The following is a 13,561-nucleotide window of genomic DNA, read 5'->3' on the forward strand; positions in this document are numbered from 1 at the left end:
AATGAAGCACGTCATACAACCCTCGCCTCGCTCGATTCTATTTATTATTATATACAGAATTATTTGCCTTTTGTTTGCGCCAGTCATGGTGATTTGGTCTTTTCCACTCTTTAAGAAGAACTTACAAAAGCCTCAAAAATTCTCTCACCCTTTTCTCGAATTTTGTTTTGTTTTCCTTTTTTTATTGTATTTTGCTCTGAATAAAATATCCAGAGCATTATTTCAACCCGAAAAATATAGGATAACGAATTCCTCCCCCACATAAAGGACATTAATTCACCACCAAACCAACAAAAAAGGGTTAAGCTCCAACCTTGACGTTTCAGCATGTATAATATTTTGGCCATTGAATCGTACCGGGACTTTTGGGTCCTATGTAGAATGTAGCAGAGCAAGCCCCATATTCCTACTTAAACAAGATGAGTGCGACCAATTAATTGAATTGTCATTGCCCTACAAAATCGAAGAGAAATAAAATAACACAAGAGAACTATAGACAAAAAAAAACCAAAACAAAAAGGGAAATATAAAAATAGACAAAATAAAACAAAAGAAAAAGAAACAATAAATACAAAATAACATAAAACAAACTGAAATAGAACGAATAAAAGAATATAATTGTGTGTAATTGTTAGGAATGCACTCACAGAGATAGCAGCGCTCTCAAAAGTTGATAGTGCAATGCAGCAATAAGCTAACATGCAATCTACAGCCAGCAACTGGTTGAGTTTAATAAAATAATAATAACACAAAAAATAACGGTGGCGAGGTGGCGCTGGCTGTAGCGGTGGCGACAAGCGACGAGCGACGACGGCGAAGAAGAAGAAAATTTAAGAAAATACTAAGGAGGAGGATTTTCAAAGAGAGCGAAAAAGAGAAAATTGCATTTCAATTCAAAGTAACCACCACGTGCTCGGGGATGTATAATTTATTTACCTTGTTTATTTTTTCTTTTTATTTTTCGTACATATTTATATTCTTCTTTTGTTGCCTTCTTATCATCATTTTTTTTGTGTACGAATATGTCAAAATGAAGATATGAGTTATATGACATTTGAATGTAAGACGTCAAACTCGATAAAATGGCAACATTAAAAGGGTGGTTAGTGGTTAGAAAGAAATATGTACGTCATCATTTTAATGTAATAACCCAAAAAAAAAAGTGTATGACGAATGAAGAAGCATGGAGCAATAATTGAGAAACTGATAAGGTGGATGATTGTACGAATAATTTTACTCATTCTTGAGAATATCCTACCCTTTCGCGATGAATGACGATGCTAAAGTCAACAAAATAAACTGGGGTTCTTCTAGATAAACCCAAATTGAAAAATGAATTAATCGAACGATTTCTTGGAAACTCGGAATGACCCAGACAAATTCTTCACTGAGCTCTGCTAACAGATGAAAAATTATTTCTAAAGGTTTAGTCGACTTATGCTTTAACGATAAGTGCATTGGTTTTAATTTCAATTCTGTTAAGAGTGAAAATTTTTCTATGAAATGTGTTAGTGTAGAGTATTTTCAAACCCGATCAAAAATTTGTAAGCTAATTTTTTGTCCAATCCTCAAACGAATCACAAATTCCATCGTGATTATGCTTCGATAGGAGTTCTGGCATTATTCCAGTGACTCTAAAAAAATTCACTGATGATTCAGGCCAAACCTAACGAATCTAAAGTGAAATATCAAATGTGTTTCGTACAGAATCGAGTGTTGCCAACTAAGCAGTTTAAAGAAATACAAAATATAAATAAATTCCAATTAAAAAATTAACATTTATACAATCAGCTGAAAATTTGGATTTTAATGTAGCAAAAGAATTTATGTTGAAGAGCAACATGTTGAGCAATTGCTATTGTGTACCGCTAGAACACAAATTTTTTGACTCCGATAATTCTGCCTCCTCCTCCTTCAAAAAAGCCTTTAAAATATATATAAAACATACAAAACAAAACGAATGTGATATTCTTAAGAGAATCAAGAGAAAACGTCAAAAGTGAAAAATGAACAACACAAGAAGACAAACAGACGAAAAAAAACTAAACTTTAAAAAGTTGTGAATAGGTATCTATAGGGTGTTTATGAAATGACTCTTGTTCATTGCTACAAATAGCTGCAGTCTTCTAAGCAAATGACACAGGAAGAGCTTGCGATGACACATTCGAGTACTCCTCATATTGAGCTAAACCATCCTAAGCATCGAAACGTATACGATATACTTGTACTCGCCACCAATTCAATGAACCACGCCAAGGCACTACCAAGAACTACGATGATGATGGTACGTACGATCTTTGGGTTGGTCGTTCGGTCTGTCGGGTTAAGGCGAATGGCGCTGGGATAAGAGAGAATGGATAAGGGTGGGTGGGTTGTTAGATGGTGTGGCAGTGAGGACGAGCGAGGGGTTTAGTTTTCATTCCGTTTTGCTATTTTGTGCGCACTTAATGTGTATAGAGTGGATTGGAATGATGAGATGGTAGATGGCTTTAGCGAAACCATGTGTAGGGTGAGTGCGGGAGGCTGCTTATCCAACAACCTAGTTGGAGCCCGTCCGACCAACAACAAACTATATATGAGTGGCAAAAGTGTTGGTCGATGAGGCAACCAACATGGCAGAGCAATTGAAAAGGGTAAAGAGAAGTGATAGGTATATTTGGCAGAGAGTTGGGGGTGATTATGTAGGTGTTGTTGTTTTTTCTTGTTAGTTTATGGAGAGAATCGAGTTTTCATAGAGTGTACATGCTTTGCGCCAGCAAAAAGGTCATTCATACTTGTTTTGCTTTTTATTTTGTTTTTTTTCTTTCCGTTTTTTTTTTTTCAATTTGCATGTGCGGCGATGACATTTGCTGCTACTAGTGAAGAAATAATTTTTGATAACAGGGTGCTTGCAAATTGCTGATGAGCAAATGCACTTTTATATTTTGAAAGATGAAATTGATAACAGATAATTTTTTCCCAAAACTATTTTTTCACGTTACACCTACTTTATACTCATGAAAGTAAAATGATAGGCAACGTATCAATCACCAAACGACCGAAAATACTTGCTCTGGCTTAAAATAGATTTATATTTTCCTAACTAACTAATTCTTAGCAATGAATAATAGTTACCAGGAGAAAACAAAGAAAGCTCCTCGTTACTGATTCAAAAATGTTTATGTTCTCAGATGAGCTATGGTAAAAAATCATCCAAATTGCAAGTGTCAACTATCAATTGATAGTTTATAGTCAATGTTAAATATTCAAATAACTAATTGATAACATTTTGGATAGTTGAGAATGGTTCAGTCTATTTGGAATGTCACTACAGTTTTGTAATGACTTATTTAAAGCGGGTTAGTTTCTTAATAAATGAAGTTTTAAAATAATACATTTTAATATTTATCAACTGTCAATTGATAGTTGATACTCGCAATGAGCTTGAATTTCAAATTTTGATTAAAAAAATGTTTATGAAATACTTTAGTTCAAAAATGAAAAAAAGATCTTATTTAATATTCTCAAAACATCCTAGAATTGAGAACAAGAAAAATATAACATAAGCTGTATGAATACTATAAAATAAGTAGTATACCTCCTTAATCTTCGATACCTTACACTTAAAACTGAGTTTTACAGAACTTATGAAATTCAAATATAGTAACTCATAACGTTAGCAAGAAGGTGATGATCTTCTAATGAAACTTCACGAAGAAGAATTGTGTTATAGGCATTTAGATTCAATTACCTGCATAGCCTTGGTATGAAAGAAGGATCATAGTATTAACTTACTTATCTAACAATAAAAGTTACTATCTTTAAACTTATACGTTAAATTCGTTTAAAACTTGACACTTTGAAGAACTATTTAAAATTAACTTCCTTTCTTAAATTACCTTAGTTAATCTAAAACAAATCTATAAAACACTTAAAAGCAACGATCATGATCTTAGAATAAAACTGATCAGAATTCAATGGCTAACTGAATATCATGGTTTCCGATCACAAAAAGAATAATCGAACTGACAAACTGCTTAAACAAAAAAGAAACCACAAATATTTAAAATGAAAAACGAAAAAACAGCAAAAGATCAGTTCAACGATCTTGAAGTTCAGAGGAATCAAAAAGAAAATACTCATCAAAGATTTTTATAACATTCACCAAAACTATGAAACAAAATTGAATCTATATTTTTATGAAATTTACTCAAAATATCACTTTTGTTTAATAGATAAACAAATTAAAAAATTATAAAACAAATTTGACATCTCAACTCACCTCAGTGCACATTTTATAATAACAGCAATAACAGCTCTTTTTAGATTTAAGTTACACTTAAAACTTATTATTTTGTAACAAATAAAACGTATCACAAAATTGTAAACAAATTTGGCATTTTCTTTCAAAACACATGAAAAGCCAAATAATAATCACAAAATTAGAGAAACAAAAATAAAAATCCAACTGTCACTTCTCAACAAATGTCAAAATATAAAGTGTGTGTGTGTCTGTTGTTGTGCTGATTGAATATGAATATCACTTGCTTCCAATTTGATTTCCCGCTTATAATATTTTGTTTTTTATCAATGACACTCTCTTACGATTTCATCGCAAAAGTTTCGAAAATCAACGAAAAATATAATATGAGCGGCAGAAACACACAGTAACGACGCACCACGTCGATGTCCAATGCGATAATAAGAAGTGAGATTCGATGTGCACACAAGAGGTAGAAAATAAAATTTCCCAAAACAAAATCGTGTACGATGAACGCAAAACCTTAACCGAAGCACCCTGTCAGTGAGAGAGAGAGAAAGAGAGAACAATACACAAAGCAAGATACAACAAATAAAAAACATCCGCAACGCTTACATAAGGCAATATTCTATGGGACGGTATAAATATATCGCTATATGCACATACATCCATGTACATGAAATTCGAAGAGTTGGGTTATTTTTGTTTGTTGGTAGTTGTGTAGGTCGGTATGTGTGTGTATGTGTGTGTGTGTATCAATGTACTTTGCGATATTGCTGGGTGGGTTTTCAGAATATTGTTGGTAAAAGCATATACAACTCAGAGGTATAAATGTTTTATTTAGTACAGTTGCGTTAAATGTTAACGTATGGTAAATTCGAACGGTTTTTAAATTAGAATTGTACCTGTGTCGTGACGGAACTGTTATCCTTAGAGGAATTTTGTATTAGGCATCTTGCACATGAGCTACGAACTGTGGATGTTTGCATATTTTGACGTTTCTTTCGCATGAGCTTTATTTCTATCGCAGACAGCGACGAATTGTCAATTTATAATTACCCTTTTCAACAAACAACACAAGAGTGGTATAAATTTGAGGTTAAGTTGACCACGAACAATTTATTCGTTGCAGTGTGGATGGTATGTGGAAGGCGAATAGAGTTTGACAGTTCGTAGCAACCACACTGCAATTCGTTACTACCAAATTGTTTTTACAAAATTGTCTTGTTTTAGAAACAAAATGCAAATTTTATTATCCTAACATAAGTATCAATTGGTTTCTTATAATTTAAATGTGTTTTCGTTTGAAATTGACTTTTTGAAATGTGTAAAATCACGTTTGTTCGTCCATTCGTTGTTGTTCATGTGCAAGGCACTTTAGCAATGCGAAAATTATCGTAGTTTTCTCATTACAATTTGTCAAAACAGACGTTATTTGAAGTGTCAAAATAACAGTAAGAGGAATGTGCTATTCTCCTTACGAAATATCGCATTGTTTTCTCACTGTTCAAACGTTATTTGATGTGTCGATATAACAGTACTAAGAGAATAACGTATTTTTCATACGAAAATGATCGCATAGTTTTCTCATTGTTCAATTAAAACGTTATTTGATGTTTAAAAATGACAGTAGGAGGAATGTGGTATTCTCCATACAAAAATTAACGCATAGTCTACTCATTGCTCAAACGCTTTTTGATGTGTCAAATTGACGCTGTATCACAGAAAATATTAGTTATAGATGTCGTATCGCAATATTCTAAGAAGTGAAAGGGAAGTACCCTTAGCGTGATGTTTAGTGCGTTAGACTGTCTTGGGTTCAATTGACCCAACATTCAACATGAATTCCAAAATTAGCATATAATCTTTCAATTTTATATAAATATTTCACTATGAACTGCGTTCTTCTCAGGTGACAGGTCTTTTCACAAACGTCAAACAAACAATTTTGCTTTTACATTCTACAAAAGAATTTAAGAAGAATACAACTTTTAGACGTGACTGTTTTCTGGTTCAGGTACATGAATATTGCCTTCACTTCTACACTGTGGTATTACTCAGCTATTTCGAAGCTTCAAATCGAACATAACATAGAATGAATCAAGAGGGAAAGGAAGAGCAGAGGGAAGAGGACGAAGAAGAAGAAGGCAGGAAAGCAGCAACATTTTCGCTTCTAAAATTCAAACTCAAACTCTCTGCTTCCATCAGAGCTCTATAATACCCGACCCGAACACATGGTGGTGGTATAGAGATACATATCTATTCAACACATACACACACACAAGCATACACATTCAAACACTGTGGGATTCCATCCACAATCCATCTGCATTTTCATTTATATCCCAAGAGCATATAATATAAACTACAAAAACAGGGAAGGGAATAACGACGACGGAAACAGGGTATTAAAGAGAAGGAGAAAAGAGTGGTATTATCATTCTATTTTTTTTTCTTTCAACTTTATTTCTTCCTGAATATTTTTGTGTTTTATAATATAAAGCTGTATTATATAGATACGTTTCTTTCTTCTTTTTTGTTGTTGTGTTGTTAAATTTTTGCCGTCAATGCGCTCCCTGACTGTAGGGAAAGACTCATCGTCCAAAGCAGCACCCATCGCCATCAAGCTGGCACAGCACAAAATTATGCTTTGAAAGAGAATCGTTTAAGTTTTAGAAGTTTTGTAGCAGTCGACTCGGCTATCGACTTCGACTCTACTGCTGACTACCCTGTCCTACCCTGCCCATGCCTAACCCTGCTCTGTTGGTTCATTTCTGTTCTGCTGATGTTCTGACTAGAACTGCAACTGAGTGTGTATGCGAAGCGAAGGGTTTCTCCTGTCGGTCGTTCTATGCAGTATGCTGGTGGAATTCTTTTCGATTCAAGGCAATGAAATGTTCCTACTTCGTGTTTTATAAGGGGGATCAAATTTTCTGCCCAGCTCTAGAGAAAGATTATTTCAAATCAAAGGGAGTGTGTTTTTCTGTTGTTTGAGTTTTATTTTTTCGTACGTAGGAACGTACCCGGTTAAATACCGTATGGTACTGGTATTGAACTGAGACCAAGAAACTGAGAGCGCACAAAAAACTGGTAAACTTGCCAAAGGATTCGAGTATTCGAGTAAAATTCCATGCAACGGTAATGTTGATTTGTCAATTAGGAGATAAATCTGTATAGAGTTCTTTAAAGCTAGATGGCGATGGTGATGGTAAAGGCGAAGGCGATTCCTGAATAGAGAGCCGTGTGTTGCGTGATGATGATGATGTTGGTGGGTAGTGGTAGTGGTGCTTAACAGAGTCAGTGGTAGAATGATGATGAATTGTCGTCCTTTGGAGTTAGATACGGTACTTCTAAGAGGAAACAAGCATACACTTGTTGGGGTTGAATTATAATTTGCCTTTGTCCTGTTTTCCGATTGAAATATTAGTTAGGTTGTGAATTGTAGGTCAGAGGTTGTTTTGAAAAATAAAAATAACTTTCTTAGAATGGGTTCTCTTCTTTATTAGTGTTTCAAATTGAAAGTAGAAATGATAGAAACTGTAACTGATATCGCGAACTCTAAGTTGTTCAGTCTCAAATTCAGAGAATTGTCAAATTTTATAGTTTGTTGTGACATTTCAGAGATTAAATTTATTAAATAGCCTGTTTGTCATTTTCTAATCAACTTGAATTTTTTGACTTAGGCACTTGGTTTACAAAAATTGACATTTAATTAGGGAAATTCCGACCTTTTATTTCGTGTCGAATTTGAATAAGTTATGAGAAGCTGGCTTTAAATAAAAACCTCAAGTTCAAATATAAGAATTTGAAGATTCTTTTCGAAGATTCCCATTTGATGATGGGAAATATGAACGAAAACAGACCTTTAAATCTAAAGTTTTACACCTTTCTAAGAGCGAAAAAACAGTGGACTGAGAATAGTTTTCTAGGTAGGCAACATTCATAACCTATTAAACCTTTGTATATTTGTTAAATAAGAAGACAAGTTTGAATAAAGCCTCAACTATAATAGAGTTAACCGAGCTTAAGCCAGGTTAAGGGAACAAACCAATACGCAGCCTTAAAGCCCAACTATAATAAGCTAGCATATGAGCACATAAGTAAACGTGAGAATACAAAGAACCTCAATCCGGGTGAACATAATGGAGTTTAGCTTCGTTTCGTTCAATTTTTCTCAGTTTCGTTAACTTAAGCAAGAGCGATCCCAGTCGCTCGCCGCATAAGTAGGATCTGACATGTTGATACGTGAGCAAAATTGCATTATGGCTATCCGCAGTAATTTCACAAACCTAAGTGAATTTTCGTTGGGTTTTCGACATAAGCTTATGTTTGCTTATGCCTATTATAGTTGGGCCTTTATATGTCACTAACTATAAGAGAAGTTCTGCTCAGTTTCCTTAAATTTAGCTTTCTTTCGCGCAATTACGCAAGGGTCATTTAAATGGCTCGAGCTTAAGTAAATGTCAAATTTGAAACGCATTCCGTTTGACATTTGCTTAAATTACTTGAATCCATTATGGGTACTTTTTGTTTTGACGATAACTTCTGATAACTTTTCGTTCGGTTTTGACATTAGCTTGCTTTCGGTTAAGTCTATTATAGTTTGTGCTTAAGTTCTTTGTGAGAATGACTTTCTTAAATCTGTAAGCATAACGCATGCTTGTTAATTGAAAATTTTAAGTAGGTTTTCTATTTTAACTTCATAATTTTATGAAACCTTGGATTTTTGCAAAAAATCAAGTGATATCTAATTTTATTTATATGAAATCTTATTGTCACTGGTTTGCTTATATTTAGTGTTTGACAAGTCTTTGAAAAACTATATGCTGCTAACCTATTCACGTAATGTCTTTTTTTTAAATTTTTTAAAGGCTTTATTCTATTTTTTTTTTTTCAATTCAATTCCATTTGAAGCAAATTTATAATAGAATATGTTTGATTTTCCCAAATTTAAAAGCTAGCACTACTCAAATCACAATTTTTAGTAAAAATATAAAGATTTTTCAGATGATAACTCGATAATAACTCAATAATGATTTTCCAAGCTTTGTACAAAGTTTATCTAAAATAAAATGAACACCTTTAAATAAATGAATAAGGTGGCCCAACAGTTCGTAGAGAACCAGGGTCTAAGGACATACAACTGTCACTGAAAAACTATTTCTGTTTGCGAGTAATTTCAGGAATCGAATTTTGTTTTATTGAACATAATACATATATACAATTGGGATCTTAAATAATATGATACTTATGATTAATTTACATTTGTTGGCATATAAGGGGCCTAACGTTATACAGTGGCTTAAGTTTAAAAAATTATAAAAATTTAATTACATGTCAAAAAAAAATGTAAGTCAGCTGATTCATCATTCTCAGGGTGTTCATTCCTGGTTGTCAATGTTCCTTTTTAATTTCAGGAAAGGGGCTGACATACAGTTCTTATGCCAAGAGGTTAACTGTGGCGCCTAAATTTGTGTCTAGTTTTAAGAAGAGTATAGGCATTGGTACATTGATACCAGGTTTTAACCATTTTCAATTTCTTCAATGTTAAGTTTAATTTTGACGTTTGATTTAAGTACATTTTTAGAAATTATCCAAACTTAACATTTTTTAAAAAGACTTAAAATAGAGCAAGTTATTTAAACCAAAGGAATTTCTTTTTTCTGGAATTTGGTTGACACTTTCCTACAAAGTGGAATGGTTTCTTTTTTATTCTAGTATCGAGTTTATTTTGAACACAGCTACAAGGCTTTTATTAGGGTGTCATACCCAGTTCACCACCTTGCTGAGGCCATCTCCATTCAGCAATCAGCATTTACCCACCCACTAGAAACAGCAACAACAAATACGCAAACAAAAAATCCTAAGCCAGACAGACAATACATCAGATCCTAGTCTGGATATATGACCACTTTTTGAATGGCATGCATTTGTTGCTGCTTCTTCGCATGTCGTTAGATACTACTGCTCAAATAACGACCACCAACACCACAGAGCAGAGCAGAGCAATATAAACGATTGCGTTTCGGCTATTTCGTATTTCGTTTCGTTTTCGAGTTTTCGATCATAACTCGATGTTGCATGCATAAATAACAAAGAAATAAAAAATAGACTATGCTGGCTCAGGCTCTTCTGGCTGGCTGTTGCTTATTGCAGCAGTAGCAGCAGCAACATTGCAATGAAATAACTTTTTGACGTTTGATTAGAATGCGAGAATCGAGGGAAGAGATGCCTGTGCCGCCAGTGGTGCTGGTGCTGGTGGTGGTGCTTGGTACTTGGTGCTTAGCGCTTAGTGCTTGACTCTGTGCGCTGGCTGTGCTAGGCGGCAATGTGGGGGTTGGAGGTCGATTGTCTGGCTCTTCTCGTAGTATTCTCTATTACTCTTTGCTTCTCTTGCGATTTTGAGTTCATTCGGTGGTGGTGTACTCGTACTTTATTTAGTTTTCTTTTGGCCGAAAGAATATGGAAGTGGATGGAAGTTAGGCCGTTTTATGTTGTGCTGTACTCAGTGCTGTGTGTGTTATGACTTTGTTGCTTTTATATTATTGGAAAAAGGGAGAATAGGGGTTTCGTGTGTTTTCTTTTCTTTTATTTTATTTTAGTCTTCTTATTTCCTTTTTACCCCAAAAGCAATGCAGGAATTGCACGTGATTTTAGCACTTTACTGAGATTTTATTCCTTTTTGCGTTAGTACTTCTTCTCTGTTTACGTTTTACTACACTACAAGTCGTTTCAGTTTTGGTTTCTCCTTTATTGCTTTTGTTGTTGTTGTTGTTGTTTTCTTTCTTTCATTTTTGTATGCTTTTTTTTTGGCATAAACGGGTGATGGATTGAAAACTTCGGTCGATAAGCGCATTTGCCAATTTTTTTTATTTTTGTGTATTTCCTTTAATTTTTTATTTTTGTAAGGAACTTTTTAAGAGAGAGAGAGATTTTCACAACGAACATGGAATGTAGGTTACTATGGTATCGTGGGCCGTTTGAATTGAGTGCAAAATTTCGGTACGCATTCACGAACTATATAGAGTTCTACTTGTTTTTTGTTTTACTGAATTAATAAGACTTTTTTAAGGTGACAGTTTCTGATGCAAGTAAGGTACATCATTTTATTTTTATAGTTCCAAGGACATTTTAAATGTCAGGAGCTTGCTAGAATTACTGTTTCCATAAAAAGCTCGAGGAAAGTTACAGAAAGTTTAGTTGGTGTTTAATCTCAACAATTAAAGAACACCTGATGGTATTGAAATTGTATTGCTAAGTCGTAAAGGTTCACTGCCTTTTTAAATTAATTTTTCAAGCACAACCAGAAGGAAGGCTAAGCTCAGCAACTGTAAATTAAGCTGAATGACTGAAGCTACATATATCGACTGTGAGAGCTTAAATTTAAACGAGACATTAATGTAAGTCCATAAAAGTTCTAGATGTCTGAAAATCCTAGATTCTATGTTTGAAGAAGCATACAAAGTAATTGGTCAACGTTTCAAGTAGAAACAAAAACTCGTCATCAAACTAGTTTCATCCAACCGATTTCTTTACTATCGAAATGAATAAATAAATTTCGATTTTGATTATTTGAAAAAGCTTCCTTTTGTATTTTTAAGCTTTCTTCTGAAATTTCAATAAGCCAAAAGCTAATCTATTTTATTTCTGCCATTATTTCATTTAAAACATTGTTTCTTTTCGATTCAAATTTATTCATTTAAAGTTTCTGCCTTGAAATAAAAAAAATATTTCTAGTTTCAACTTGTAGTTTAATAGAGTGGCATTACCAAAGGTTAAAAATAAAACAATGCAAGTTAACTTTGCATCGAATGATGAAGTCAAGAGTTTACGTTTCTCCGTAATTATCTACACTACCTTTTTTTGCCCGACCTTATGCATATCATATACCTCTATCTTTATAAGCTTGTAAAAAAGCACTCAACTAATGAGAGAATGTTGAGTTTAAGTTTATAAGATACCAACGACATCCAATAATACTTTTGACCTCGATCTTTTTTCTACCTTACTCTCATCTTCTAAACAGATCCAAATGTGTCTTAATACCTAACAAAAACTAGGAAGATCTCCAAAAGCAAAATTAAAAATCAATTCTTGTCTGCTCAAAAAATAGACTATCCAAGGACATAATCTTAATCATAATACCTATCACTGCTAGAGAGAAGAACGAACTGCAAATGGCTTGAAGCTCTAAACAACAAAATTAAGTTGATTTTTTGTATTGTATTTTAGCTATTCTTTAACTGAGATAAAGATAGCTACTAATACGCAACAGCAATATACTATGCCACACAGCCTGATCCATCTCAAGGTAACCAAACCGCTAAGAAGAATTACGTCTATGGCTAAAAACACAAGAAAAATCTGATTGTGCGCATTGAAATTAATTTTTGACTGTTTTGAGAAATCAAAATTTAAAAACGGAACAAAAATAAAAGAGCGAAAAAAGAAATTCCAACTAAATAATGAACGATATAGCCAACTGGGAGCTTTTTATTCGAATTACCTCTTATTCCATTGAGATATATCTAACTAGGTATAAGATGGTTCAAAGCGAAACCTTCAAGAGCCCGCAACCAGACGACAAATCTAAATCTTGAATAGGTATCGAGCCAAGCAATGAAATTTAATTGCAGGCCAAGCACACAGAGGCAAGTTTTCTTTCATTTGCAGTGTAGGTACTCGTACTCGTTTTATTTCGTTTCTTTTCTTGCGTCTTAATAGTTCAAGATTTAAGAAGGAAATCCAAAAGAATTTTCTCTTCCGCTAGTGCTCTCTCTCATAAAATACAAAAAAAATATATGCCTTAGCATCTTTAGCTGTACTCTAGCTGTGTTTTTCATAATCATCATAATCATTCTCATCTCATCCACGACAGTGCTGGCGCTGCTGAACGCTGGACAAATCTGCCTGTGCGATACACTCGCAACTCACAACTAGCAAGTGTTTCTCTTCAATTAAGCAAAAATAATGAAAATTTGATAAAAACAAGAATTTAATTATCTACTGCAACCACGGTGACGACGAGTGTTCGCTTCGGTTTGCCTCGCATCGACAGGGCCAACGAAACGAATACTTTTTCATATAGAAAAGTTGTTTCGAAGCACACAGCAAATTCACCGTGTGACATAAAACAGAGAAGTGAAAATCACCCATACACACTCATCAAAATGCACACACACTATCGCACTAACTCGACATATAACACAATACATACACGTATACTCATTTGACATTCCACAAAACGTTATGTGAACCTAACAAACTATAGATACATCTTTATACACAGATACATAACCTATATACATACACTTGACAAGG

The 13,561-nt window shown here is 33.8% G+C and overlaps 1 protein-coding gene across 3 annotated transcripts in view; it reads right to left on the bottom strand.

Annotated features, from left to right (window-relative positions):
* LOC129941622 (myb-like protein Q) overlaps positions 1–13,561 on the bottom strand; it is a 56,193-nt gene that overhangs the window by 26,001 nt on the left and 16,631 nt on the right. The window contains exon 1 of one of the 3 annotated variants that reach the window (XM_056050306.1): positions 4,262–4,277. The exons of the other annotated variants lie outside the window; for them this stretch is intronic. Coding sequence (XP_055906281.1) covers positions 4,262–4,273 — 12 coding nt within the window. The 5' untranslated portion in view covers positions 4,274–4,277. Of the gene's footprint in view, positions 1–4,261; positions 4,278–13,561 lie in introns of those variants that run through there. 3 annotated transcript variants of the gene reach the window in all.

Source organism: Eupeodes corollae, chromosome 1, assembly GCF_945859685.1.
Source record: "Eupeodes corollae chromosome 1, idEupCoro1.1, whole genome shotgun sequence".
Classification (NCBI taxonomy): domain Eukaryota; kingdom Metazoa; phylum Arthropoda; class Insecta; order Diptera; family Syrphidae; genus Eupeodes; species Eupeodes corollae.